This window comes from Myiozetetes cayanensis, unplaced genomic scaffold, assembly GCF_022539395.1.
Source record: "Myiozetetes cayanensis isolate MyiCay16 unplaced genomic scaffold, myiCay2020 scf29, whole genome shotgun sequence".
Lineage (NCBI taxonomy): Eukaryota > Metazoa > Chordata > Aves > Passeriformes > Tyrannidae > Myiozetetes > Myiozetetes cayanensis.
Window position 1 is genome coordinate 5873075 of NW_026087510.1, and position 27721 is coordinate 5900795.

Here is a 27721-nt window from a genome sequence, read left to right on the forward strand (position 1 = left end):
CATTATTGCTGGTGGATATTGTAGTGAGGATGATGTGCTTGGGCTGCTGAGTGTGTTTAGAGCAGGCAAACAAAACCATTCTGGGATGGGCGGCGTTCGTTGAGATGGTTGAGAAACGCTTTGCCCTCGGGTTCATCAGTGTTTAAGTGCAGATAAGGCTCGAGGGAGTCGGACTGAGGCACACCCATGAAGTGCTGAGGAGCTGAAACTGCTGGAAAAGGGGAATTAATTAGTTAGAAACTTCAGCCAGTTAATTGCACGTTCATTAGCGTGGCACCTTTTGAGCTTTACAGCCACACTGAGCTTTACAACTCAAAAAAATGGCAGATACCTGCATAAAATACAGGCCTGTTTTTGGCTAAAAGGCCACTCTGTTAAGCCAAAGCACCCTCTTAGAAAAGCTCTGCTGTGCCACAGAGGATGGCACAGTCTGGCCGTGCTTCGAGGGCTCCCATTTAGGGTCGCTGTTTTCCCATTTAGGGTCGCTGTTTTCCCGTTTAGGATCCTTGCCCTCTGCATCCCCTCTGTCCCTGCCTCACCTGAGTGTCCTGCTAAAGAGAGCAGCCTTCATCCCGCCCGGAATGCAGGGCTCAGCTGCACCCGAGGCAGATGGAGTTGAGCAATCAGTCACATCCCTGAGTTACCTTCTCCAGCTCCAGCACGATTAGTTCAGTGAGCAGCTTCCAGCTGACAGAGTTCGGCTCCTCGTCCCCTTTTTTTGACCTCTCTGACAGGATTTCCCTTCCTTTCTTAACTGTGCAGTGAAAGAAAAGTCCCCTTCTCCCCCAGATATCATAGTTCCTTGGGTATTGTCATTGCTGCTGGGCCTGGCACTGGTAAATGTGGCATAAGGGGGGTGAATTCTGTGTCTGGAGGTGGATTGGACCTGGGCAGGAGCTCCCTGATGTGGTTTTCTCTTTACCTGAATTTATATTTTGTAATAGCTTTTAGTAATTTGGTAATTGCTGTCAGCATATTTATTTACATAAGTAGGGGGCTGTGATTACAGTGAATGAAAACGTGTAATTATTTAATTAGGGCCCATAATGAGGCTGTGTGAGTGAGCTCGAGGCAGATGCTTTTGGTTAACAGCGCTGGCCATGACTTTGTGCCCTCCTGGGGAGGGGAAGAAAGTCGTTCTGAGGGTGCAACAAGGAACTGGGTACAGGGAAAATGATGCTGCTGGCTGGGGAAACCTTTCTTTCTGCTCCTAAGGAGGAAGTTGATTTAGTAGCCTCTCACTCGAGTATCTTGCAGGCAAGGCTGGTAGGAACATCCACCCACTCCTGGATACACCTTTTTCTTGCTGAGTGAGGAGCTGCTGAGCTGAACAATGACAGATTTCCAAGGAATGTTGGCAGGTTAACTGTGCAGAGAGAGCAGAGGCTCCCCCTGAGTGCCCGGAGTTAATTTTACCGGGTGTTTAGCAGGCTCTGATGGCAGCCCAGAGACCTGTACATCTTCACAGGTGGATAACTCTCTGGCAGGACCTTGATTGCAACTCGATTTTCTACCTTATAGACCCAAAGCCCTGCCAGGGATGTGTCCCCTGGGAAGCACACGATGCAGAAAGGTTCTCCAAATGCAATGGGCTTGAGAAAGAACCAGAAAGGGAAAATTCTGCTGCCCCTGGCGTGGATTCAGTGACCCCAGGGAGTGATTTTGGGGCAGGTAAGGCCACGCCCTGCAGGCGCCTTTTTGGGTGCTGCAGAGGGTAAGGTGGGCACACCCTGGCCTTAGGAATGTTCCTTTTCCAAATAAGCCCAGGATAGAGAGCTTTTTCTAGGGGAAACCACAGCCAGCACCTGCTTTACTGGTGTGGCTGTTCTGGGATGAAATCCTGGGGGCACTTGTGTTTCCCCCTGGAGGAGCTCACGTCTGAGAAACTGCTGAACACTTCAGAGATGGGGCATTCTCTGCTGGCAGTTCTGTTTCTGCTGGGGGAAGGGGTTGGCCAGGGCGGGTTCAGCTCCCTGCTGCCAGCACAGGCAGGACCTGGCAGCCCTTCCCCACCGTGACATCACCGTGACTTCATCGGGGCTGCAGCAGAGGGCAGGTGGCTCCCATAGCTCACAGCCACCCGTCAGCCTGCCCGTCTGGGCTGGGATGTGAGGCCAGCCCGGGTCACAGCCTGTCTCCTCTCCTCTCTCTGTGCCATCTGCAGAGGCAAACTGCTCCCAGCACCGTCCCACTGCCACCCCGGGGGCATTTCCCTGCATCTGCACCCAGCTGGGGTTTGGGGCAGGGGGTGTGGGGACAACCAGTGCCATCCAGTCTTCTCGAGGCCTTTCCCTTTTGCCTCCCTGGGATTTGGGTCCTCAGCGATTTGCAAGGGCAAAGAGTCAGCTGACAGTGATAGAACGACCTGTGTTTGGAAATAGGAAGAAAGGGGCATAATATTAATTGCTCCTCAACAATTATTCTTCTCTGGCTTGTCTCCGAGGAGAAATCCCTCAGGACAGCTTTGTGCTGGAACATGATGCAGGCAAGGAAAACGTTTTGTGCCTGACATCTCTAAATTCTGCACTTGTGGGGTGATGGATGAGGATGCAGGGCCAGCCCTGCTCTGGCTGCATCCTCTGAAGAGGCACAAACACCAGGGAACTCACAGGCACACCTGGCTGTTTTTCCCTGGGAAGCACGAGGTGTCTGAAGGGTGTGACAGTCACAAGAGAGACCTCCCAGGCACGGGAGGGCAGTGAGGTCTGTGCCCTCACAGGAGCTGGGAATTGTCACCCTTTCCCTTGGAAGTCCCGGTGTTTGCTTGTCTGGAGCCAGAGCCTGTGGACCCTGCAGTGTGTGAGGCAGGGCTGGTGCCCTGCCCTGGGCCAGGGCAGGCTGGAACAGTCTCTGCAGAGAATTGCCTCTCCATTGTCCCTGCCTGCCTCACGTGGTGCCAGCTGCTTTTTAAAGAAATTACTGCGTCGGGTTATAACAGTTCCTCTATTCAATTCCTTCTGGAGACAAACTAGTTTTCCTGAAATTGCCTTCTCAACTCCATAATCATTACACAGCAAATTGCCTCGGGAAAGAGGCTGGAGCAGGGCAGTGGATGGGTTCTGCTCTGCATGTGCCTCTGTGCTGCAGTGGGAGGTGGATCAGGCAAATAAGCTCATAAACTCCCTTCCTTCACGACAGCACACCCCCCTGCCTGAGGTGGTGGTGGTGGGTGTTGGAGGCAGTTTGGGAGCTTATTATTAATTTTTTTATTTTTTTTTTTTAACTTTATTTTGACCACAGCATCACTGCTGGGAAGACACAATCCAGGGTTCATCATCCCTGATGAGATCTGGCAGGCTGCTGCCAGGACCAGGCAGGTCTTTAGGCTGTTGCTTTTGGCCATTTCTCTCATTACAGGCTTCCAGCAGCTGCTTTTATCTCGTGGAGAGGCACTTTTGTTAGGTAGGAGAGGAAGGGGTGGAGGAAGAAGGTAAGGAAGGAAATGGTCCAGGAGGGGCAGCCACAGCTTCTCTGGGCAACCTGTGCCAGGGCCTCACAGGGAAGATTTTTTTGTTTATATCCAGTCCAAACTTCGTCTCTGCCAGTCTGAAACCACTCCCCCTTGTCCTGTCACTAAATGTCTTGTAAAATATCCCTGGGGAAGAACTCAGCTTTTGTATGGGAAAGGAAGGAGCCATCAGCACAGGCTAAACCAGAGAATTAAAGCAGGAGAAGCTCAGTAACTGGCTTTAAAGGTGATTTGAAACCCTCAAATAGGGAGTTTGGAGAACAGCATCGGGGGGAGGTGTTGAATGCACAGTTTTTTTCTTGCTAATCTCGGCAGAAGAACTGGAGACAGTTTGTGCTTGTTAGAGCACAAGACCAGACCCCCTCTCTGCACAGGGCAGGTCCAAAGGGAATACTTATGCCTCACAGCATCTCTGCAAGGTGCCAGGTACCCCCTGTGCCATGGGCACCTCAGCAGCTGCCGGGCTCTGGCATCACCAGAGCTTCTGTTTTTCTGCAGAGCCACGGAAAAAGGGTGAAAAAGGGCAGGAAAAAGCTTTGCTCCCTTTTTCATCTGTGTGCCAGTGTTTAATTTGGAAAGCTCTCTCAGTTCAGCCCCTGTTTTCTCATCGCAGGCAAGCAGGATGGGTGGAAATATTGATCTTCTTTTAATGAGTTTTAAAGGGAAAAGTGAGCGTGACTCAGAGCAGGGAGGCAGCATGGGCTGAGGGATGTGTCTTTATTTTTCACCTGCTCCTGGCATCTCCTTCTGGAATCTGTTCTGGTTTCTGTTCCCCTGCACGGGCTGATCCCTGCTCGCTGGGCTTTGTTGCAGTGAAGGTGGCTTTTGTTTGGTGGGTTCTTTTTGCTGGCTGTGCTCACATCCTCAATTAACTTTTGCATCTTCATTTAACTTTGGCCAGGGTTGGTTTCCTGGCAGCCTCAGGGCGTGGGAGGCTTGGAGGGGAGATGAACTGCCCTGGGCCAGGAGCAGCAGCCTGGGTGAGTCCTTCATCTCTGTGCCCAGAGCAGCAGAGGATGCTCAGGCTGGTTTCTGTGCCTCTGCTGTTCTCTCCTCTCCCACTGGTGCTCCAGCACCATCTACAGTCCTCCCTGGGCTGAGGAGATGCTCCAGTGCCACTGGGTACAGCACAACCACGAGCAGGAAAGGGTCAAGCTGAGCCCAGCTGTGATTTGGGGGGGTAATTGCAGCCCTGGCTGTTGCTTTCTGGCCTGAACACTAAATGAGATGGGGGGGATCTGGAGAAAAAATCCAAACCCACCCAAAAAACCCCGTTTTCACCCCAACTGTCCAGCACGGGGTGGGTTTGTGCCACCGCACACCTGGTGCTGTTTGTGGGCAGCACAAACCTGCAGGTCATGAAACACTCACAGGAGTTTCCTTGATTAAATAGCATTAAAAATTCATTGGTGATTTGAGCAACAAGCCATCAGCTGTGCCTTTCAGGGGTGGAGAAGTGTGTAAGTAAGAAAAGTCCCTCTTTCACGAGAGAGCTCTTTCAGTCTGTTTCTGCTCTTGGTTTTGGGGACTGGCAGCACCTCGGGTGTGACAGCTGTGGTAGAGCATCCCCTGGGTCAGAGGAGGATGAGGGGATGCAGCAGCACCAGGGATTTCTGTTCCACAGAGAGCTTTGCATGGGTAAGAAAAGCATCTCCTGCCCCACTACGGCCCAGCCAGTACCCAGGCCATGGGATGGAAACTCCCCCCCTCCCGTGGGGCCCCGGCATCTTTCAGCAACAAGAAATTACACATCAGAAGCTGAGCTGAGAGCTGCTGCCTGACCTTTGCTGCTCTTGGGGTGCTGCAGGGAAGGCTGCAGGGAAAAATCCAGCACCTGGGGCAGGTGGGGCTGTTTCCCTGGGGTCTCTGGGCACACAGGGTGGGGAGGATCCCCCTGAGTGATGGGGGCCCACCAGCCCTCACCAGCACGTCCCTAGTGCAGCCTGTGGGCAGGAGAGTTGTCCTTCACGTGTCACAGCTGGCAGGCACTTGGCTGGAGATATGGGGGTGATAAAAAGCAGCTCCAGGCTCTTCTCTGATCCTTTCCCAGCCTGGGATGTTCTGCTCAGGGCCAGCAGAGCTGGCTGGAACTGCAGCCCCCCACTCACACCAACCACCTGGGCACTGTCACTGCCCCTCAGCAGCACTGGGGTCTTCTCATATGGCAGGTACGGGGGGAGAAAGGGGGAGCAGCAGGTGGGAGATGGGTTTGGGAGCTGAGGCAGCTCAGCAGCTGCTGATCTCGCTGGGTGAGGCACCGGGGAGGGCTGGGAGCGTTCCCTTGGGGCTCCCCAGCCTGAGCAGCTCCTGGGAGCAGGGGATGGAGGGGCGAGACAGGGGCAGCTGGATGATCCCTTCCACCCCTGCAAGGGCCCTGTGAGTGGGAGAAGGGGGGTTTTGGAACAAGGAGTCCCTGGAGCGTGGCCGCTGCGCATGCACCGCGCCGTGCCGGGGAACCCGAGCTGGGTCACTGGAGATCCGTGTGCTCAGCTCCCACAGCCTGGCTCCTGCTGCCATGGTGAGAGGGGATTCCAGAGCTTGTCCCCTTGCACCATGCCCAGCCTTTGGCACTGATCTGCTCCCTGGACTCTGCTCCTCTCCCCAGAGTCCAGACTTACCTGAGCGGGTTCCTGACAAGCCAAACCGCGTCGAGGATGCCGTGCACAGCCCAGGGAGCCTGGCAGCCCAGCCAAGGAGGGGGGCACAGGGGGCACAGACCTCCCTGGGACACGTGGGTGAGCTGCTTGTGGGTTTTGGGAATGGGGAGGGTGCCCTGAGCCTTGAGCTCCCACAGCATCCACGGCCTTAGCTCAGCTCCTCCTGGCGCTGCGGGAGAGGAGCACTGAGCCCTAGAAACTGGTGCACAGCGACCCAGGGGCTTCACCAGGGCTTGGGAGAGCTGTGAGAGGTGGGCAAACCACGCTGATCCTCTGTCCCTCTTTTAAAGATCCTGCTGAGGCATCTTTTGGGACCCTCTGCACCCTCAGGAGGCTGTTCCTGCTGCTCGGGGTCGCCGGGCTGCTGGTGGGGACGGTGGCTGGGACGTGGCTGCTGGGTCAGTGTCTCCCCAGGACGGCCCTGCTGCGAGTTTGGGGGGTCAGCACTGCGGGGAGGTGGTGATGGGAGCTCCTTGGTCAGTCAGCTGTGGCTTGGGATGGAGAGGTGTGGCTGGTGCGGGCTCTGCTGGTTGCTGGGGTGCCAGGGAGGCTCCTTCCCCTCTTCCAGTGGCAGTGCATGACTGTCCCCAGTATCGTGCATCCTGGGTGCTGCCCAGGCTGTGTGAGTCCATCTGCACCCCCTTCTCTGTTTGCTGAAGTGAAACACCTGCAGCAGCCTCAGCCAGAGCAGGAGCCCCCCCTGCTGCAGGAGCCGGATGCGATCCCAGCCTGCAGTGATGGGGAAGAGGAAGAGCCCGTGGTCCGGGGGGCTCCCAGGACAGGTTTGTGTCTCTACCTGCTGCCAGAAAGGGTGGGGAGAGGACTCCTGCCAAGCCCAGAAAGAACAGAAAAGAGGCTCTTTGAGAACAAGTATCTCCTGCTGACCCTCTAGCTGCATTTTGCAGTTGTTTGGCCTCTCTTCTGAGTTCTGCTGCTTCCCCCAGAGCTGCAGCTTTGCTGGGCTCCTTTTCCTGTGACCACCCAGTGACTGGGATCACTTCTAGTTTCTAGTTGCTCTTTCTGGGGGTTTGGGTGGGGTTTTCTTGCTTTAGCCGTGTGTGAGGCTGCACAGAACACTCTAAAGGGGACTCAGGTTGTCTGTAATGGAGTGGCTTTAGTGTCTTTCAGAATAAACACAGCGAACTCCCTGCTGGAAGCTCAGCTGGAAGGACGTCCTGGCTGGCTCCTGGTGTGCCACGAGGGCTGGAATCGCTCCCTGGGCACCCTGCTCTGCCAGCAGCTCGGGTTCCTCAGGTGGGCACGGCAGAGGCGGCTGCTTAGGCCCCTGTTTGCCCTTTTTTGAGGGGGGTGATCTTGGCAAAAGCAGGAGATGGAGGGCTGGGGGTTTGTCGGGGCAGCAGGTGGAACCTGGGACTTGGGATGACCCGAGGAACTGCAGGAACAGCTCCAGAAGATCCTCCCTGCCCAGAGATTCATTCCCAGCTGCCAGAGCTGCAGGACTGTGTTTGCTCCCGTGGCAGGTCCTGATCCCCTTCCTGGGGCAATTCCTGTTGTTTCTGCAGAATGACCCATCAGAAAGGAGTGAACCTGACGGATGTCAGGGTGGACGAGCAGCAGCAGTTCCTGCAGGTCAGACCCCACCAGGAGGGGAGCCTGGAAGACTTGTGGCAGGTCAGGTAAGGGCAGCTCTGGGAGAAGCAGAGTCGGCTGAAGCCTTTTCTTTTAGGTTTAAGAACACAGCAAACTGTGCAGGTGGTGAGCAGTAAACAGCCCCTTGGGGAAGTGCTGCTGCCACCCTGGGGCTCCCCAGTGCCCCGGGGGTTTTGGTTGCTGTTTATCCCGACCAGGAGGGTTTGTTCCTGTGCAGGAGCAGCTGTGAATCGGGGCGGATCGTGGCTCTGCAGTGCTCAGGTGAGCCATTCCCTCCTCTCCCACGTCCCCAGGAGCTCTGCCTGGATCCAGCAGCTCCTTTGCTTCCATTCCTCCTGCTCCCCTGGCCCTGCAGCCTGAGGGTGTGGGGCTGGAGCCCGTCCTACCCCCTTGCAGAGTGTGGGCTGCCCGCCGGGGCCGTGCGGGTGGTCGAGGGGGCAGATGTGCCCCCTGGGCGCTGGCCCTGGCAGGTCAGCGTGTGCCAGGGCTCCCAGCACCGCTGTGGGGGCTCGGTGCTGGCCCAGGACTGGATCATCACAGCAGCTCACTGCGTGCACAGGTACCCCCTGCCCACCCTGCTGTCCCCAGAGCCCTCGGTGCCCGCTGCCCTCGGCTCAGGGCACGCTGTGTTCTGTGCTCTGTGCTCTGCCCAGCTCCAGCAGGCTCCAGGGCTCTGCCTGGCGGGTGTTTGCAGGGATTGTCACCCACGGCTCCCTCAGGCAGGAGGCTGGGGTGCCAGTCCAGGAGGTCGTTCACCACCCGCTCTACAACCACAACAGCCTCGACTACGACATCGCCCTCATGAAGCTCCGAGTGCCCCTCAATTTCTCGGGTAAGAAGTAGTTGTGTCCTTCTGTGGAGTTGTCTGTCCTGTCCCACAGTGAAAAGCTGCCCAAAAATGAGCCTCTTCTGAACCTGCCCCTTCAGAGCAGCTCTGACAAATTCAGCATCACAGAATGGTTTGGGTTGGAAGGGGCCTTAAAGCTCATCCGTTTCCAACCCCGTGCCATGGGCAGGGACACCTTCCACTACTGCAGGTTGCTCAAAGCTCCATCCAGGCTGGTCTTGATGCTCCTGCAGGATACCCAGAGCCTTTCCCATCTCCGAGCCAGCTGAGGGCTCTGCAGCCCTTCCCTGGCTGCTGCTGCCGCCAAAGCTGTCCCTGCTGCCCTGGCGCTTTCCCTGTCCCCTTCTCCCCAGCTGCCATCCGAGCCGTGTGCCTGCCGCCCTCCCACCAGGACCTGCTCCAGGGCACGCAGTGCTGGGTCTCTGGCTGGGGCTACACCACCCCTGACCAAGGTGAGCTGCCATCCTGTCCCTCAGTGCTGCCCAGAGACTTTCCCCCTGCCCCATCCAACACCTTCCATTCCCCGTGTGAGCTTCCCTCATCCCACCCCTGCTCCAGCAGCCTCCACCCCACAGCCTCCTGTGGGCCTGGCCACACCAATCCCACGAAGTTAATCCCGATTTCCCCTCTCTGCCTTCCCCAGCCTAGTGCCCCGCTCTCCCCTGCTGCTCCCTGCGGGCCCTGTTTCTCCCTCGTGGCTCCTCTCTCCCCACCCCAGCGCAGGTGGCCGGGACGCTGCAGGAGGCCCTGGTGCCGCTGATCGGGACGCGGAGGTGCAACAGCTCCTGCATGTACCCGGGGGGGCTCACGGCCAGGATGCTCTGTGCCGGCCACGCCCGCGGCCAGGTGGACGCCTGCCAGGTACCCAACCGCGGGGGATGCCGCCTGCCAGCCTCCTGGGGGCTGGGGGAGCACGACAGCTGGGAGACACCCGCCTTGGGGAGGCAGGATGCCCAGTTTTGGATGCCCCACCCCTGGGAGTGTCCACTTTGTCCAGCTGGATGGGGCTTGGAGCGACCTGGGCCGGTGGAAGCTGTCCCTGCCCGTGGCAGGGGTGGGTCTGCATGAGCTTTAAGGTCCCTTTGAACCCAGAGCAGTCTGGGGCTCCGTGATCTGCCTGAGCTGCCCGTGGGGCAGAGCAGCTCCCTGAGCCCTGGCTGTGCCCCCAGGGGGACAGTGGGGGCCCCCTCGTGTGCTGGGATGGATCCACGTGGCGCCTGGTGGGCATCGTGAGCTGGGGCCAGGGCTGTGCTGAGCCCAACCACCCCGGGGTCTACACCAACGTGGCTCAGCTGCTGCCCTGGATTTACCAGGTCACCGAGGTAAGCCCAGATGTGTGCCCAGCCTGCTCCACAGCCCTGTATCTTCCAGAGACAAATCCCAGTGCCAGCATCCCACTGAACTCTGCCACTCCCCCTGACCCATGGGACTCTGGGATGACCTCTTCTATAGTACTGATTCCTCTGTTTTGTTTATTAGATCTACTAGAAATCAGGCAAGGTGGAACCTCACAGAGCTACACCTTGTCCTCTCCAAGTGAGGAGTGGAGAACAGTCTGGGAGTGATTCATCCTGTAACCCGAACAGAACCCCAAACGTGCTCAGTATAAATAGTTTATTAAAGAAAATAGCAAATTACATTTCTGTGAACAATAAACATGGGAGAAGTGGTGCTTTCCAAAACAGGTGGGTTTTTTTGGGTTGCTGTGTATAAAAGGGACAGGGGGTCCTATGAGATGTCAGTTTAAGGGCAACACTCTCAGCCTTTGGGTCAATCACTTGGAGGGGAAGAAAAGCTGAGTTTTGAGTGGCAGATTCTGCTTCAGTATGTCCCATCCCTGCTGCATTCCCAGGTGCTGGGCTCGGTCTAACTGCCCATTAGACTGGATTTCCCCCTCCTCACACCAGTTAAACCAGAGCAGAAGGGTTCTGCAGGGGCTTGGGTGACACAAGTCAGGGCCTCAGGCCCGGCAAAAATACTTGCAATGGGAACAGAAGTTGGACAAAAGTGCAAATGAAAAGGATACAACAAATTAAAAACACCGAGCTCTGTGACTGAAACTTTTGTGAGCAGTACAGGGCAGAAAGAACTTTGCTCCCTGAGTGCAGCATCTTGGCCTCTGGGCTAGTTTAAGTGAATGATCTCAGTGAGTTTTTCAGTTAAATATGCATTTCTCAAAATCTAAACCATAGCCTTTTGTGACTGAGAAAGACAATGCTATGAGTGCACCTTTCATTCCCTTTTTACATTCATTTACACTTCTATCACCTTTCATAAAGGACAGAAAAATATAATACCAGAAAGACTCCAGAGCTACCCAGTTCACAGCCAACAAAAACACAAAGGAAGGAGCTGAATTGGCTTCTACAGCTGGTAAAGCGAGACTGAAAAATTCTAAGTCAGTTTTAAGATATTTTCCATGAGAAATAAGAGAATTTTGCTACCTGTGCAAAACCCTGTGACTTGATCACCAGTTCGCTCTGCACAGGATCTCCTTTCCCAGAATGCCCCCTAAATTGCTGCTCTCTTGAGGTCTGTCCCTCAGGAGAACCTGAGGTGGGAAAGAGCTAAGTTTGGCACTTCAGCATCCCTGGGAGGATATCAAGAGCTCTCAGAGTGTGTGGGTTGCAGGGACACAAGAGGTAAGACAGAGAGGGGCTACAGACCCCTGATGTAGAACTGCATAGATGAGTCACTACTGAGCAGTAAGAATCCCTCTCCAGGACCCTGAGGCCAGTTTGAGATGAGGTCACACAGCACCTCACGTGGGAGGCTTGTCTGGCAGCAGTGCCTGTGCTCACAGAGATGCTGGATACAAGGTTTGATTTGTTTTCCTATGCTGGGCTGAACAGGAAGATGAAATCCTAGAGAATGGGAACTAGCAAGCATCAGCAAAAGCATCTCTCCTGCACCAGGACACCCACCAGCTGCTGAAGGAGAACCTGGATTTGGGCAGAACTCCTGTGGAGTGTGGCAGGAGGTGTCTGTGTGTTCCTCACCTGGGATTTCCTGGTCCCAGACTCCCAGCCCCTCAAACACTGAGCTAGGAAATGTTCCTTCTCCCCCAGCCAAGCTCCAGGAAGCACTTACCCAATTCTAATCTTTTTTTTTTTTTCCCCTTAACACCAGTACAAATAAAAAAGGCCAAATCAAAAAAAAATATTTGAAAGTCTCAGTTTGCTCTTGCTTTTATCAGAAGATGCAAAGTGCAGGTGTAAACGTGGGGTCACTTGATTTTGGCCAGTGCTGCTGCTCTCCTTTCTGTGTTCTGGAACAGGGCTCGGATCAGACTCTTCACTTCAGCTGCTGAGAATTCGGCTGCCAGAGGGCCCTTCCCATCTGCCCACCTGCAGGGGAGAGAAAGAGCTTCCTTTAGCCAAACTGCCTGGGAATGGCACATTCAGACAGGGCTCTGAGGACCTGTCCCAGTGTTCACTAACCAGGTATGTGTGCAGCCCCAGCCCACAACTGGCTAGCCAGGTACACAAAGCACCAGGTTGTGAGGTGACTCCTGCACTCAGTACCTTTTCCTTCTCCTAAATATGCCTAAAGCCAGCCTGCAAAATTCCCATTTACCTCCTTAAGAACACAAGGAAGTGGTTTATGTCCAGGTGGAAGTGGAGTTGGGAGCCTTTGGTGAGTCAGACACTTCCCAGCTCCCTGCTCCTGAGAACCAACTGAGAAGGGAGAAAGGAAGACACCTACTGATCCACTATTTCCTGGAGGTTGGCTTGCAGGATGATCATCAGCTCTTTGAATGTCATCCACTTCTCCACGTAGACTGGAACTTCCTCTTGGTACTTCTTGTTCTTCTCTGCTTCAGGTAGAGGGGTGAAGACTTGGGGTCCCTCCTCCACCATGATCCTACAGAGCGAGTACAGCCTGTCTGCATCCTCTGCAGAGATATCCTGGAATTGAGAAAACATCAACAGTGGAGCAGGGAGATTTATTTTTGCAGTGCCAAGTGAAATCAAAACTTGGTGTTGTGAACACTTCCCGTGGACACAGGGTTACAGTTTCTGTGAGAGGTAACTGTTCCCCTGAAACCTGACCTTGGGATCAGCAAGGTCACAAATGCCAGCTGTCCCCACCACCCCAGGGCTGGCACATCCACCCCAGCAGGTACCTCCAGGGCAACAATCCTGGTGACAATCTCTGTCAGGGCTGTGTTCAGTAAGGTCCCCATGGCCTTGCAGTACACGTTCACTGGAAAGACATCCTGCCAGACCTGGCCCAGCCTCTTCAGCTGATGCAATACCTGGAATTAACAGCTCTGTGTTACCTCCACGTTATCAAAAAGAACGTTAGGGAAGGCACCAAGTGATAAGGTGACCACACATGGTCAGAAACCAGGCTGAGAGAAGCAAAAGGCAACAAAACATCCTGCTAAAGACACAGCCCAGGATAAAAAAAAAAACAACACAAACATGTCAGAAAATAGCTGTTTTAACAGTTCCACACTGCTGAAACAGGACTGAGATTACACACTGGACCTTCCCCAGGACACCTGCAGACACAGGGATGTCTGTCTTTGACTGCCTTCCTTACCTGCCTTACTGCTTTGTTTGCTGCACGGAAATTCTCCTCATCATCCATGTTAGAAAAATTCCTGGCACTTGAGAGCCTCTCCAGGATTTCCCCCTTCTGCACTCGCATCTGGGCCTTAAAACACTCCATCCCTTTAGGAGGAAGAGCAAACAGAGAAGCAATTAAGCAATTACTAAATTTGCTGTGCCTATTTATGACTGTAACTGCTGAATAATGAACTTGCCATAGTGTTTTATTTTTAATCGAATTTCCAGTCCCTAAACAGTCTCACAGAGCCAATTTAACCAGTAAGCTCTATTGCAGCTTGCATTGCTACAACACTTCTGAAAAAGAGCAGAGTAGCAGAATTAACTGTGGATGACTCCTGTTAGCTCACACAAACTTCTCTCTGAATTTGTTCCCACGGGATAAGCTGAAGAAAACATCAAAGGACTGAGCAGCAGATCCCAAAATACAGTGCTACAACACTGTGCTGGAACACACATAGTTCTTGGAACTACGTGCTGGACAAGAGCTGGGTTCCAAAGAGCCAAGACTTCCCAATTTAGAAAACGTTGTTGCCACCTGTCCAGAAAACAGCAATGCACAGCTCACAGGAGTCAGCAGCCACACCTCCATCAAAGCACCCAGCCCCAGCTGCCAGGGCTGCTTGCCCCGTGACCCATGTGCGTGTTTTGGGAGGGGAAGGTGAGTTATTACCCAGCCTCCTGAAGGCAGGCACCAGGTCCACAAAGGAGGCTGCCCCATTGCTCAGGATGTTGGTGGTGCGGTAGCGGAACTGGTGGCCCAGGGTGAGCAGGTGGTGGGCGAGGTACATGCAGTTGTTGTGGTGGATGGCTGCCAGCTGGGGAAACTTCTGCAGGCTCTCCCTGCCCCAGGCAGGAGGAAGAGAGAGAAAAGAAATGTATTTATTTATTAATCTGTTAAAAAAATAGGCGTGCCTACCCTAGAGAAACTCGCTGCAGGCATTGCAGAAAATGGGTGAGGCCTGACTGGCACCAGTCAGGATAAAAACACTGAACTTGTCACATCCCCAAAGGATCCTCCAGGAAAGGAGCATTTGAACCATGTGTTATCCTTATCCCACACTTTTTCTAGCCATGGGCTTTCAAACAGAAATATACTTTGTTACAGCAAAGTTATGGTAAGGAAGGGGGAGAGAAGTCCTGTCAGGAACACTCCAGTGTTCTTCTTTCAGTCTTCACTGCTGCCCTTTTTTTGCAGGAAAAACATCATTAAAAATCTGTGCATCAGACCTGGGGCCAAAGTTACGTGGCTGGAAACAAAAACAACGGTGCAAGGACCTCAACCATCCCCCTGCTCGTTGGACTGGCAACTCAGAAACCCTCAAGCACCTACTTTGCACAGATATGATTTAGTAATAGATTAATAGCAGCTTTTTGCTGCTGGAGGAAGCCCTTAGTAATCTCCAAGTGGGAGCGTCCCAGTAGCATTATTCCCTCTCAAAACAGGCCCCAGGGAACACACACAGGCACACTTACTTGTGGTAAGTTGGCACCACTTCATAGAACAGCTGGAAGATTCTCCTCACGGAGTAGAAGAGCTGCACACAGCTACAGGGAAAATGAGGTTCATGTCAGCCTGGCACTGGGATTAATGTCTTGTTCACAGGTGACCCTCAGCCTTCTCCAAAACAGGGCTTTATAAGCACTGAAGCACTGGCACAAAGAGGGGATTGTCAGGATCAGCTACAGCCATGTCAGCGTTCTGGAAAACTCACAAAGGCCGCGGTGACCTCGTAAGTTCAGTGTGGAAAAGCTTCAGGAGGGAGATATGTGAAACCCCAGAACAAAGGGGACAGTGTCCCTTCCCCACCAGGTGTGCACAAACACTCAGCCCCCTCTCTGCCACTGAAGGGTTACCTGGGCAACTCTCCTGCTCCAGGCCTGGGGTCCCTGGTTTTTAAATAGACTTTACGTGTCCTCAATATTTGTTTTCTCTCAAGAGCCCTGCCAGCTGCAGGGCTGGAGCTCTTTGCTTTCACCAGCACAAAGACAGCAAGAACTCTGCTCACAATGGGTGCCAGCACTTACCATTTGGTTTGGAAACAAGAGATAGGTTTGAGAGCTGAGAGCTGAGAGCTAGGGTGGGATAAATCAGTAAAGAGAACACTGCAGCAGCACCTCTCCCATGAAGCCATGGACTGTGTTGTGCACACTGGGGAGTTCACAGTGGCTACACTGCTTTAGGAGCTAAAATACAAGGCAGTGCACCTGAATGTTCCCTGAAAACCCAACTCCAAAAAGCTGCTTAACCTGAGTACTGCAGGCAGCAGAGTTTGCAGCTGTACCAGTCTCCTGCACGAACCCAGGGCTGCATCTGCCAGCCACACTGAGGGTAACTTTAACGACTGCTGCTGATTTTTAAGTATATTCTATTCTTTTGGAGTTCCTTTAACCTATTAACAGATGCTTGGTGCTGCCAGAGGCAGTGAGCCTCTGCCACACAGATTACTGATCAGTAACTCCTACCACTGGTCCGTGCTGACTGTGGCCTCCAGGAGTGTCTGATAAACCAGCTCCATGAGCTGCTCCACGGAGGAGCTGATGCGGCACGTGGGCAGGGAGAAGGTGTACTGGCTCAGTCTGGTCTCACCCTCCAAATTCACTGTGCCATTGTGCAGAAGGCTGGGGGACTTTTGCATTTTGGAGTGGTCTCCTGACCCAGGGCCAGGAAGCTGTGGGAGGGTTACACAGGAGTCAGGTGTGATCTGAGGAGAGACAAGAGAGAGGGGTAATGGAATTTAGAGCCCACAGAAAGGACACTGTGCAAGATTACAAAGCACTGAATGACAGAGATTAAGACTCAAGGTAAACACAAGATCACAGCACTATTAAAAGATGTTCAGAAATTGTTGTTTGCCAAGATCCCCAAATAATCCCAAGTGCTCCACAAAAAAAAGGACTTGACTGTTGTAGACAATCCTTCCCCAACCCCTATTTTTCCAGAAAAACTGTGTGTTGCATCACCTTTACAGTGTTGTGGATTTCTGAGGTCATCAGGTTTCTGGCTGCTGCAATCACATCCTGGCACTTCTTGCTGGCAAAGTGGGAGTTGACGTTACGGGCGTATTTCAGTAAGTCAGTCGTGTCTCCTTTCAAAAACTGCATGTTCTTCAAGGCCTTTTCAAATTCCTCTGTGGATTTAATCACCTGAGAAGAGCAGACACATGTTTTACATTTAACAGAGTCTCCCAGAATCAAAGGACCAAATGAAAATGTTGTATAAACTTCCACTCAGCTGAAAGCAAGGGATGAAAATAGGTTCTAGAGTGCACCGAGCACTAAAATGTCACCCTGGGCTACCTGGGGCTCTGTGTTCAATCTGGGCACCTGGCACCTCCTGAGGGATTTTCTGAGACCCACCTCTGTGTACTGCTCTAGTTTGCTGCTGTTGGTTGGGATGGAGTTCACCAGGCAGTTCTGAACGAGGCAGTTGGAGAGCTCTTCCCAGATCAGCTCACCCAGCAGCTCAGCCAGCGTCACTCTGCCATCCTTCCTGTCCTCCCCAGGCTGCTCAAGAGGCACATCTGCATTCCAGACAATACAAATGGATTTTAATACACCTGTTTCCTGGACCAGACCCTTCATCAGTTCCAAAGACTTTCCTCCTGCACTTCCCTCACACGTAACAGTGATTAACAACCAGATATTCTGGAAACCTCTGCTCGAATTACACAAACAAGGTACTACTGATCATCAACTAATTACAAAAGGGAGAAGCTACCTACTTAGCAGATATTTGTGGAGAACTTCAAAAATAAGCTTGATCTTGTCAAAAACCTCCATGGGAGAGGACTGATCCAAGACAGGCTCCTCGGATTTAAACCTCAGGATGAGCACGTCTGGCCGTTCCTCGGGGAGTGGCTGCAGAGATGGGTATGAAATCACCGGCTTCAGGATGTACTTCAGCAACAGCTGGCCTGAGAAAATGAAAAAAAAAAAAAATGTTTTCCAACAGCAGAAGGCAGGTAGTTTGCTCCAGTGAGGTCCAACCTGCTCTGTCTTACCAAAAGCTTTCAGCCTGGTGTGCAGCTCTCCCAGGACAGCCAAGGCCTGGAGCATGGACGCCACGGGTGGGCCAGCAACCTCCTCCTCCTTGGATGGCATCGTGTGCAAATGCAGCTCTGAGTGCACCACTGCCTCCAGGCTGCTTTCTAAACACAAAGAACCACCAGCTCTGTCAGAATGGGATATGACAAGCTACTCAGTCCTCAGGTAGCAGCTGAAGCAACATTCAGAGGGAAAGAGCTCGTTAAGCCACCTTACTCCAACAGTTTTAGTGCATTTCCCATCTTGTCGGTGCCTGGAAACAGGCACTTCAAACAGTGGAGCAAAAACAGTGAAAAAGAGCAGAACTGCGAGCACCTTTGGAAGGAGGGAGCTGCCACACAATGAGTTTCTGCCACTCTTCCCCGAGGTGGCAGAGCATGTTCTGTGTCTGCACCGTGAGCTCCGTGCCGAGCGCCCTCAGGATCTTCAGCTCGAAGCCCTTGCGGGATTCCAGGTTCCTGAGGCTGCTCCGTGCCTGGTGGGGAGGATCAGACACACAAAACACTGCTCAGTGCGGCCCCTGCTAAGGAGCTGGTGCAGTTTATGCTCAGGAAGTCACTATTACCTTTTCCAGTTGCTGAGCTGCTGCAACATACTTCTTCTCCAGCAAGGCAGTCTTGTGCTCTTTAATGGCTCTGTCAAACTGCAACAGTCACACGGACTCAGATCAGATTCAACAGCTCTGCTGTGAAACTACAGTTTCAAACTACACACTTAGAGACAGGGGAGTTACAGATGTTCAAAAGAGAAGCCCAGAATGGTGTCTCAGACTGAGAAGAGTGATTTTAAGCTGCCCCCCCCACTTCCCCTCCTCACCTCCTGCAGCTTTTTCAGGACACTCAGGACCAGCGTGTCCCGCTCCAGCTGCTGCTTCAGCTCTGCAAATTCAGCAACAGCCACATTCAGATCTTGCTGGACCTGAAACAGCAAATTGTTCAGTTCACTGACAGCAATTGTCATCAGGCACATTTCCTCTTACACATGAGAGTTAGAGTATTTCTCTTACCAGAATAATTTGGTGAGGAGGAAAGAGGTTCCATCCATTATAGTCCTTATAGACACTAGAAACACTTATAAGACTGGTTTTTCCTTTAATACATAAGAGTTGTGGAATGGGTTGGAAGGGCCCTTAAAAATCATCCAGTTCCTATTAGACTACAGTTTTTTAAAAGGCACTGCAAGGAAATTCAGTCTTAAAATGCAGTTATAATCATTTCAGTGTTTCTTTAGCACAGCCATTTCAAACACAAGGATGCCTGAAGTGAGCCAAAAGTCAATTCTCAGTGAACACCACTGCAGAACTCCAGATGCTGGGACATCAAAGAGGCAATAATCAGAGTGTGAGTCTTCAATCTGACCTGCAGGAGCTGCTCACGTTCCCCCTGAGACCTCACTGGATGTGCACAGGTATGATTGGAGTTCCTGTTCTGCCCTAAACCACCGTGGGACCAACATGGGTCAGTTTTGTGTCACACCCCCTGCAACAGCCAGGGCTGGTCCTTCTCTGGGAAGGACAACTGTGACACACCTCTCCACCTGCACAGCAACAGGACAATCCTTAATGACAGCTCCTAACTCACACCCTGCTGTCACACACACCTGCGTCACCTCAAGACATTCCTCAGGGGTGGTGGTGCCACCGAGTCAAGAGTCACAGAATCATGGAATATCCTGAGTGGAAAGGGACCCGCGAGGATCATCAAGGCCAGCTCCAGGCCCTGCCACCCACCCACCCCAAAATTCCACCCTGTGCCTGAGAGTGTTGTCCAAACATTCCTCGAGCTCTGGCAGCCTCGGGGCTGTGACCTCCTCCCCCCAGTGCCCTCCCAGCACACCAGGATGGGCTGCAGATTTGGGGTGAAGCCATGTGGAATCCCCCAGTGCCCCCACGGAGTCACCTCGTTCTCGATGCTCGCCCTGAGCAGGTCGATGTTGCTGGACAGCCCGTCCACCTGTGCCACCAGCTCCTCTGCACTCTGCATGCTGGGCAGGAACTCGTTGTACTTCTTGTTTATCATGTTGCAGACTTCTCCCTGTGGAAAGGGAGCAGAGGGACAGCGTCAGCACAGGGAGAAGGGTGAGAGAGGGGGGCACCCCAGGATGAACTAGGGCTGGACACCCCAGTATGGCCCAGGGCTGGGACAGAATCCCAGACTTGTTGGGGTTGGAAGGGACCCCTGGACATCACCCAGCCCAACCCCCCTGCCAAGGGCAGGGTCACCCGGAGCAGGTGACACAGCAAAGTGACCAGGTGGGGCTGGGGTTTGGAGACTCCGGGACAGAGAGGGGCACCTCGGCCTGACCCAGGGCCGACCTAGGACTGGGCACTCTGATCGGAGTGACCAGGGCTGGGCACTCCAGGCTCAGCCAGGGCTAGGGCGACACCCTGGACCGACCCAAGGCTGGACACCCTTATACGACTGACCCCGGGCTGGGGCATCCCGGGCTGCCCCAGGCCTGGCCATCCCGGGCCCGAACACCCCGCTCCGTCCCCCCCGTGCCTCCCCCGTGCGCAGCCCTGCCTTGAGCTCCTCGACGCGGCGGGACAGCCTCCCGACGCGGGTGCCCAGGTGCTCCTTGTCCAGCCGGCCCGAGTGCGCCAGCACGGCCGCCACCAGCGAGCCCGCCCGCGCCGCCATGGCCGCCCCGCCGCTACGGCGGCCGGCACGGACCGCGCGGCTGCGCCGGGCCCCACCCAGCGCCGCGGGTTCGAGGCTGCGGGGGGACCGCTGCGCTGGGGCGGCCGGGGGGATGCGGCTGAGGGGGTGCTTGGGGGGCTCCGCCGTGTGAGGGGAGACGCTGGGGGGTGTGTGGGTGCGGGGGGCTCCGCGGCTGCCGCAGGGTTCTGTAGATGGGGGGATACCAGTGAGTTGCTGGGCTTGTGGAGCTGGGGGGCACCAGGGGATGCTGGGGGACCTGGGGATGCTGGAGGTCTGTGGCTAGGGGGGCACCAGGGGATGCTGGGGGACCTGGGGATGCTGGAGGTCTGTGGCTAGGGGGGCACCAGGGGATGCTGGGGGGCTCCGTGGCTGCTGGGGGACCTGTGGCTGCTGGGGTTCTATAGCTGGGGGGACACCACTGGATGCTGGGGGACCTGGGGGTGCTGGAGGTTTATGGGTAGGGGGGCACCTGGGGATGCTGGGGGACCTGGGGATGCTGGAGGTTTATGGCTAGGGGGACACCTGGGGATGCTGGAGGACCTGGGGATGCTGGAGGTTTATGGCTAGGGGGGCACCTGGGGATGCTGGAGGTTTATGGCTAGGGGGCACCTGGGGATGCTGGGGGGCTCCGTGGTTGCTGGTGGACCTAGGGGTGCTGGAGGGGACACACGGATGGTGGGGGCTCTGCGGCTGCTGCCCTGTTCCCTGGCTGTGGGGGACCCCTTGGCTCCTGGGGTTCCATGGTTGGGGGGTGCCCCTTGGCTGCAGGAGGCTCCCTGGCTGCTGGATGTGATGGAGGGTCTGTGGGTGCTGGGAACCCACCACCTCAGCCCAGCTGCCCTCCCATGGCTGTCAGGCCGGGCTGGGGTGAGGAGGCAGGCTCAGAGCACCCCAGCCATCCCCAGCTGCAGGGGGAGGGAGGCTCCAGCCCCCGGCATCCGGCACCTGACGCAGAGCTGGGCGAGTGGTGCAGTTGTGGTGAGGAGCTCTCTGAGAGGGGACGGAACCGCCGCCTCTGTGCCATGTGGAGGGGAAGGGCCCTGGGTGTCTGGGCAGTGCTGGCCAGCCTGGCTGTGCCCAGCTGGGGTAACCAAGGTGAGTCCCTGGGTCTCGGGTCAGTTGGGCACTCGCCGCGGTCCCTGGAGATGCTCCAGGGGGTCTGGGGTGCTGGGAAGGAGCCCCACGGCTTGGTGGGGCTTTCCACATGGATGTGAGGTTCCAAATGGCCCTGGGGAAGAGAGCACCAGTGCAGTGAGGATGGGATTGCTGCCAGCTCTGCCTGCCCTAGACCATTGCTGTGACAGCCCGGAGCTGCCGGTGTTACTGTCTGTGACAACCCTGCCTTGCAATGACAGAGTCTGTTTTTTTCAGAGTTTGTCGTGGCCTGTCTGCTGCTCAGGGACAGCCTGACGTGGTGCTTCATCTCCACCACAGAGTTCTGAGTTCTGCACCACTGTGAGGGTTGGTAACTCAGCAGTGAAGCTCTCTGCTCCCTCTTTTTGTTACAGGACCTAAAATAATTGTGAAAGAAACCAGTGGGAAGGTGTTCTTGCAATGTGCAACACAAGGTAAAGTTACGTGGTGGAAAGATGGGAACGAGCTTGGAAACACAACTCAGCTGGAGCTGAGTGCAGTTTACGACGATCCCAGAGGCCTCTACACGTGTAAAGTAGGAGAGACAACAGAGGGGACGCTGCAGGTGCACTATCGAAGTAAGTGCTGCACGCCTGCTTTCTGGAGCCAGAACTGCCTGGAGCTTCCACCCCAGCAAATTTTTGAGGGAACTGCTGGTTTCCCAGAGCCTGTGGGTGGCTCCACCAGTTTGCTGCAGATTCCCCTGTTCCTGGTGTCCCCGTGAGAGCCCTGCAGCCCCAGTTAGTGCCGTGACTGCCTCACTGCTGGCCTCTCCCTGGCCCTGCGCTGAGTGCTGGGGGACACAGGGCAGCTTGTGCCACTGCCACTGCGTCACACAAGGAGCCAAAGTCAATCCCAGGTCTCTCTTGGCCCGGGACTGGAGCCTGTCTGTGTCCTTTTGTGCTTCCAGTGTGCCAGAACTGCATCGAGGTGGACGCTGCCACCGTCTCGGGGATCGTGATCGCCGACGTCATCGCCACCATGCTGCTGGCAGTGGCCGTGTACTGCGTCACCAGCCACGACAGGGGACACATGTCACGAGGTGAGGGGACACAGGGCCTGGGCACCCCCAGGGGCTGCTCTGTGGCCCCCAGGGACTGCAGATGGGTTTGGTTTTAAAGTCACCACGCTGCCCGTGGCTCCCCTGATCCCTGAGCACCTTCCTTCTCCTTTTAGCCTCTGACAGGCAGAACCTGATTGCCAACGACCAGCTCTACCAGGTGAGTGTGGGTGCACACCTGTGTGTGTATGGGGTGTGGGGGTGACCTCCAGCACCTCTGTGGGGTGTGGGCCCAGCCTGGCCATGGGGACACGTCTGCTGGGGCATAATCAATGCCTGGAGGTGGATTTTGCTCTCTGATGGGGCAGCTGCATCTCCTAGGATGACCCAGAGGATGGGGCAAGCTCAGCTACCCCATCTCTTACTCTGTGTGCTGGAAGGGACACTTGAAAAGGCTTGGCAAAGAGAGGGCTGGGCCAGCTGCCCCTCCCAGGGCTGGACAGGCATGGTTGGAGCTCATCTCCCCCTTTTTTCCCCTCCAGCCCCTCGGAGAGCGGGAGGATGAGCAGTACAGCCGGCTGGCACCCGCCCGGGCCCGCAAGTGAGATGGAGCCTGTGACTCCATCAGCACGCAGGCTCCACCTGGAGATCACCCCTGCTCCCTGCCAGGTTGGGCTACTTGTAGCACTGTGCTCATTCCATGACCTCCTGCACTTCTGTATTCCTCTCATTAAAGATGAGCCTGTCCCACAGCCTCCCTGCTCTGTCCCTTCTGTTGAGGGCCCTGGGGAAGGTGCCCACTGGATGGGATCTGATCCTTGGGAAGGTGCACACTGGATGGGATCTGGTCCCTGGGAAGGTGCACACTGGATGGGATGTGGTCCCTGGGAAGGTGCACATTGGATGGGATGTGGTCCCTGGGAAGGTGCATGCTGGTGCTCCCCAGCTCTGAGCAGAAGCAGCTAGTGTGTGGTCAAAGTGGGAGGCAGACACCAGCCAGGATCAGCCAGCAGTTGGAAACCTCAGAAACCAGGTCCCCCTCCCTGTGCCAGTTGCACACACCTGTAGGTTGTGTTTTCCTGCTTTTCTCAGAACCTGGGTGCCAGGCTTTAGAGAGGACCAGGCTGAGAAGTGCCCTGTGACTCAGGCAGTCCACTGGTCAGGGGTATAAAGGAAGCAAAGAGGTAACATTCAGTGAAAACTGGCCCCAAATCTGTGACACGTGTGGCCCAGCAAACAACACATCATCTGTGCAGAGCTGTGGGTGCCCCACAGGTGCCCTTACAGGGATCAGTGTGTGACCACTGGCTGGTGCTGGGGTAAACACAGGGCAAACCTGCACGTTTATGCACCCCACAAACAGCGGCAGAAGCACCGGGGTGGAGCCTGAAGCAAAAATTTAGACCTTGTATGCGCGGAGTGGTCCAGGCTTCCCCCACCCCAAATGAGGAATGGGCTGCATGGCTGGGCTGAGCAGGCACTCTGGAGCAGTGCTGTTTTGCAGGAGGTGAGAACATGGCCCAGAGTGGTTTCAGAGCTGCTGGGGGTTAGTGCTCTCTGTATCTTGCTATCTCCCTGCTGGCTGCTCAGAGCCTTGTATGGTAAACCCAGCTGGGCCTCTCAAACCGCATCCTGGGGCTGAGCACAGCGAGCAGCTCACGGGGCTTGCTGGGTGTTTATCATCTCCCACACTGAAACTCCAGGGTTAAACCACCCCCAGCCTCCATCAGTGCTGCTGTTTCCTTTCCTCAGAGCTGTTGCTCTGCTGGGTACCAGCACCGTGGGTGGCTCTGGTGTTAGACCAGAAACGTTCCCAGGCACCACAGCGTCTCTCGGGCCCTTCCCAACCTGTGCCACTGCTGCTGTGCCATTTTGGCTTTAATGTACTGATGCCTCTGCTCCTTTTGCTGCAGTCCCAGGCAGCAAATGGAGATAAGGCTGTGAACATGAGATCTAGATGAGGTCAGAGGCCAGACACTTTGAAGGACCCACTCTCTGCCCAGGGAGGCACAGGAGGGAAGTGGAGGCTCTCAGGGCAGAAATTAAATGGAAGGGACAACCAGAACGTGCAAGTGGAGCAGAGAGGAGTGGGAGGGAAAAGGAGGCCAGGAACCACGGCTGAGGCTGCAGCTCTTTAATGGGAAGGAAAACTTCTCTTGCCAATTGCACGTTTCTGTTCCTGGGGTCAAACCAAAGCACACACCAGGGTGGGACAGGGGGTGCCTGACCTGGCTTACCCCAAAATGCCTCAGCAGGGCTGCAGAGCTGGCACTGAGCTGGGCAGCAGCGTTTAGCCCCTGTGCTGCTGGCTTCCATGGCTGCCAGCCTGCCATCCTGGGAATTTCAGAACCCCCTGGGTTCCAGGCCTGCATACACTTCCCGCTGGCCTTTCCGGATGGGCTGTGGGATAGAAAAAGATATTAGTTTGGGAACCTTTATCTTAGTCAAGACATTGGGGAAAAGCACAGCAGAGCAGGTGCAGTGCTGCTGTGTGGTGTGTGCAGAGCACAGGGAGCTGCAGTTCTGCTCCCAAATCCCTGTGGTAGCACCAGGAGCAGGGGCTCCACCCTCAACACCTTTTTTCCTCCATTCCTGGGGGAGCTTGGAGCTTGACTGGATGCTTCTTCAGAGGGTAAATGCTACCAATTCCCAGACCTGGCTCTCCCTCCCCAGCCAGCAGAGGGATGGAAAACACTCCATACCTCATAGTCCGGGTTTGGAACGGGGGGAGGGCGCTGCATCTTCTGACCTGCAACAGAGGCACACAGAGGTGATCCCTGGGGTGATTCAGGTAACACAGCACGAGGGACTTCCACGATGATCCCAGGGTAATGCCATCAACCCACGGGTCAACTTGCATGGCTTTATTAGGAGCTTAGAGCTTTCAAAGAGCCAACTGCTGCCAGGAGCATCTGCTGGCTCCTGCACAGCAGGGAAACGGGTTCTTATGGGCAGGAGATTTGGCAAAGCAGCTGTTCCCATCCCATGCACAGAGGCAGGTGTGGGAAGCAGGAGGTTGTTTGGTGAGGTCTTGGAAGCTCAGGGAGAGCAGAGGATGCTCCCTCCCAGTGTGGGGGGATTGAGTGCCCAGCGGCCACCACGGAGAGCAGAGATGCCTGAAATAGCCCTTACCTCGTGGCCGAGGGGCAGGACTGGAGCTCGCTCGCCCCTTCCTGTCTTTGCTGAAGTAGTAGACCAGGATCAGCACCCCCAGGGTGATGAGGAGATCCGCAGCAATGATCCCCGTGACCGTCAGGACATCCAGCTCCGCGCAGCTGGCACACACTGCCAGGAGGAGAGAGGGAGGCGCTCAGAGCTGGGCTGCCTTCCCTCCCAGCAGGAACAGCCCAGGCCTCCCTCACCTGCTGACTGCCGGCAGAAAAACACAGCTCTGGGTGCCAAGGAGAAAAGAACAAGCAGAAAGGAAAGGGGAGATTCCTTTTGCCACAAATGGGCTCTCAGACCCTCACAGATCGGGAAGGGCCTCAGCATCACCACGTTCACCTTCAGTCTGTCAGAAGGAAGAACGATCCTTCCCGTAAAAGCACCAAGTGCTGAAGGGTTTACTACGTTTTTACGTCATCTGTTTGTTTTTCCTCACTGTTTGTACTCAGTTCTTACCTTATTGGAATGTTTTCTCTCTTTGTTTTAAAGAGCCACATAATTCCCAGCACAAACTGCTGTGCAGTTTCTTTCCCTCCTAGCCTGCTGATGGGGAATTTCTCTTAGGAAAGCAGTGGTCCAGAAGACTCAAATATATAGTGGAACCAGCAGATTTGGTTGTCTAAATGCAGGTATCTGGTGCCATTTGAGATGCCCCAAAGTATTTCCTCTGACCCACGCAGGCTTTAGCCTGTGGACTGAGGGAGCTTCACTCACCTCTGGCATTCAGGTACAGGTACCTCTTCTCACTGCTGTCAGAACAGCTCAGGTTGGCAGGAGAGCTGTCATGGTCCGTTATAATGTACTTTGTGTTGTTGCTGGTGCCCGTTTTTCCCCCAGTTGACTTCCAGTCTATGTTCCCTTCGGTCAAGGGACACGTGATTGTCACCGTGGTGCCCGAAATCTCCACCAGGAATTCTTCACTGGCAGACAGGCCTGCGAGAAAGGAAACCAAACCAAGGGGAAAACTCAAATATCCCGATCTGGTTTTCAGCCCTCAGCAGTGTTAAGTAATTAAGTTTAGCTACTGATATCACACACCTTTCCTACTTCCAGAGTATCCTTTCTGAACTCAGGTGCTTGAAAGAGATGTTTATGATCCTATATTCATGCTAAAGGCAGTAGAAATCTTCTGTCAGTGGGACAGGATGTTTTGATGTTAAGCCTTTTCCCTTAGAAGCCATTTTTAACACAGACTAACACAGAATGGAAACTTGAATTGTTTTCTGACCCAATTTCGAAAAAAGGTTCTCACTGCAAGCTGTACACCCCAAACCTGTGCTTTATTATCATGGAGCAAAAACTGCTGGAAAATCCTCCCTGGTTTCTGCAGCAAGAACCCTGTGAACTCACTGGAGGGTGGGACCCCGAGCCTTGATTTTAACTGTAAAACAGTTTATCTATGTGATTTTTCTGTCCTCTAGGAAACCACAGCTCCATGGGAGTTTCCAGAGCTGGAATATTAAAGAAACTGTTTTTAGGAGGTGTAGATGAGACTTGTGATTTCCTTTAAAAACATTTTTCAATAGAAAGTAAGTTAAGTAAATAACTGTAGATTTGAAATTCCACAGACATAGGACTTGGCTGGAGGGAAGGTGATCTGATGCTTTTTTTCTTTATATAGATGAATTTAAATTTGAAAAAAAGAGCAGGCCATTGCTAAACCAGATGTTTTCTACCTTCCCAAAGATTAGGAGTGGGTGTTTGCAGCACATTGTCAGAGTAGTTGTAGTTTTATTGTAGTATGGCTTAAGTAATTACTTTTCAAACTTATCTCATTGTTACCAGCTTTTTTAGAGTCTTTACTGATCCTCTGAACTTCATCCTAAACCAGCTGGTCCATTCAAACCGGCAAGGTGGAAATTCCTACCACCCAGGGACACCCCATCAGAGTTTGAACTGAGGTAGTTACCCATGGTCACAAAATGATTAAAGAAAAGCGGGTGGATAAAGCATAAAAACAAAACTAAGACCACAGAACCTCACAGATCTCACTGCATCAAGCTCCATCCCTGCTGCCTGAAGTTTGGAGACTCACCTGCACAGAGCAGGAGCCCCAGGAGAGGCCAGGACAGCTCCAGCCTCATCCTCGCGTTCCTCCTCGTCTCGCTCTTCTCTAGCACATCACTCGGGCATCGCTGCCAGGGGCACGGTGGCTTTTCGAGGCTTTCCCAGGAAAGAGGCCCGGGATCCTTTCCCAGAAGTGTCAGCGGCAGTGCTGGGGGATCGCTGTTCCCAGTGACACAGCGAGCAGCCCCGGCAGCCCCGGCACACGTGCAGGGAAATGAGCCCAGCGCAGGAAGTGCAGGGGCTCAAAAGGTCTCCACGGGACGTCACTGAGAGCGAGGGGTGGCTGCTCTGCCAGAGCCCGTCCCAGCCTCGGGAGACATCCTGGAGCTGCCCTGGGAGACATCCTGGAGCTGCCCTGGGAGACATCCTGGAGCTGCCCTGGGAGCAGCAGGGGGAAGGGGCTGGGATGAGATTTGGAAGTGAGTGTCTTTTGGAAGTGAGTGTCTCTGGAGTTCAGACTGCTGCAGACAGCCTCACAAAGAATCATGGA

The 27721-nt window shown here is 54.5% G+C and overlaps 4 protein-coding genes across 4 annotated transcripts; 2 read left to right on the forward strand and 2 right to left on the reverse strand.

Annotated features, from left to right (window-relative positions):
- The first annotated feature begins 1046 nt into the window (after positions 1-1046).
- TMPRSS5 (transmembrane serine protease 5) lies at positions 1047-10183 on the forward strand. Its single transcript, XM_050322772.1, is given in 14 exon segments — positions 1047-1056; positions 3183-3268; positions 6075-6204; positions 6417-6524; positions 6786-6908; positions 7179-7380; positions 7650-7763; positions 7955-7998; positions 8134-8296; positions 8391-8569; positions 8938-9036; positions 9303-9445; positions 9754-9906; positions 10064-10183. Coding segments are annotated over 14 exon segments (1563 nt in total). The 3' UTR covers positions 10073-10183.
- Positions 10182-19867, reverse strand: ZW10 (zw10 kinetochore protein). Its single transcript, XM_050322800.1, has 16 exons — positions 19728-19867; positions 19104-19238; positions 18022-18123; positions 17771-17848; positions 17521-17680; positions 17163-17309; positions 16884-17075; positions 16519-16682; positions 16123-16305; positions 15625-15863; positions 14635-14706; positions 13832-14001; positions 13133-13263; positions 12711-12842; positions 12290-12492; positions 10182-11931 (listed from the first exon to the last, which is right to left on the reverse strand). The coding sequence occupies exons 1-16, from the start codon at positions 19842-19844 to the stop codon at positions 11811-11813; spliced, it is 2346 nt and encodes a 781-aa protein (XP_050178757.1). The 5' UTR covers positions 19845-19867; the 3' UTR covers positions 10182-11810.
- Positions 19868-20516: 649 nt separating this feature from the next.
- LOC126643998 (T-cell surface glycoprotein CD3 gamma chain) lies at positions 20517-22751 on the forward strand. Its single transcript, XM_050322803.1, has 5 exons — positions 20517-20960; positions 21374-21577; positions 21910-22041; positions 22176-22219; positions 22542-22751. The coding sequence occupies exons 1-5, from the start codon at positions 20606-20608 to the stop codon at positions 22602-22604; spliced, it is 798 nt and encodes a 265-aa protein (XP_050178760.1). The 5' UTR covers positions 20517-20605; the 3' UTR covers positions 22605-22751.
- Positions 22752-24149: 1398 nt separating this feature from the next.
- On the reverse strand, positions 24150-27416 carry LOC126644004 (T-cell surface glycoprotein CD3 epsilon chain). The gene is made up of 5 exons (XM_050322815.1): positions 27200-27416; positions 25879-26097; positions 25132-25284; positions 24702-24748; positions 24150-24399 (listed from the first exon to the last, which is right to left on the reverse strand). The coding sequence occupies exons 1-5, from the start codon at positions 27246-27248 to the stop codon at positions 24343-24345; spliced, it is 525 nt and encodes a 174-aa protein (XP_050178772.1). The 5' UTR covers positions 27249-27416; the 3' UTR covers positions 24150-24342.
- Positions 27417-27721: the final 305 nt, after the last annotated feature.

Coding starts and splice junctions, on each gene's coding strand:
- ZW10 (XM_050322800.1), bottom strand. CDS start 19,844: ATGGCGGCGCGGGCGGGCTCGCTGGTGGCGGCCGTGCTGGCGCACTCG. Junction 19,239..19,727: donor GCCGCGTCGAGGAGCTCAAG/GCAGGGCTGCGC, acceptor CCCTTTCCACAG/GGAGAAGTCTGCAACATGAT. Junction 15,864..16,122: donor AAATCCACAACACTGTAAAG/GTGATGCAACAC, acceptor GTCTCTCCTCAG/ATCACACCTGACTCCTGTGT.
- LOC126643998 (XM_050322803.1), top strand. CDS start 20,606: ATGGTTGGGGGGTGCCCCTTGGCTGCAGGAGGCTCCCTGGCTGCTGGA. Junction 21,578..21,909: donor GCTGCAGGTGCACTATCGAA/GTAAGTGCTGCA, acceptor TTGTGCTTCCAG/TGTGCCAGAACTGCATCGAG. Junction 22,042..22,175: donor CAGGGGACACATGTCACGAG/GTGAGGGGACAC, acceptor TTCTCCTTTTAG/CCTCTGACAGGCAGAACCTG.
- LOC126644004 (XM_050322815.1), bottom strand. CDS start 27,248: ATGAGGCTGGAGCTGTCCTGGCCTCTCCTGGGGCTCCTGCTCTGTGCA. Junction 25,285..25,878: donor CCTGTACCTGAATGCCAGAG/GTGAGTGAAGCT, acceptor TCCTCCTGGCAG/TGTGTGCCAGCTGCGCGGAG. Junction 24,400..24,701: donor TTCCAAACCCGGACTATGAG/GTATGGAGTGTT, acceptor TCTATCCCACAG/CCCATCCGGAAAGGCCAGCG.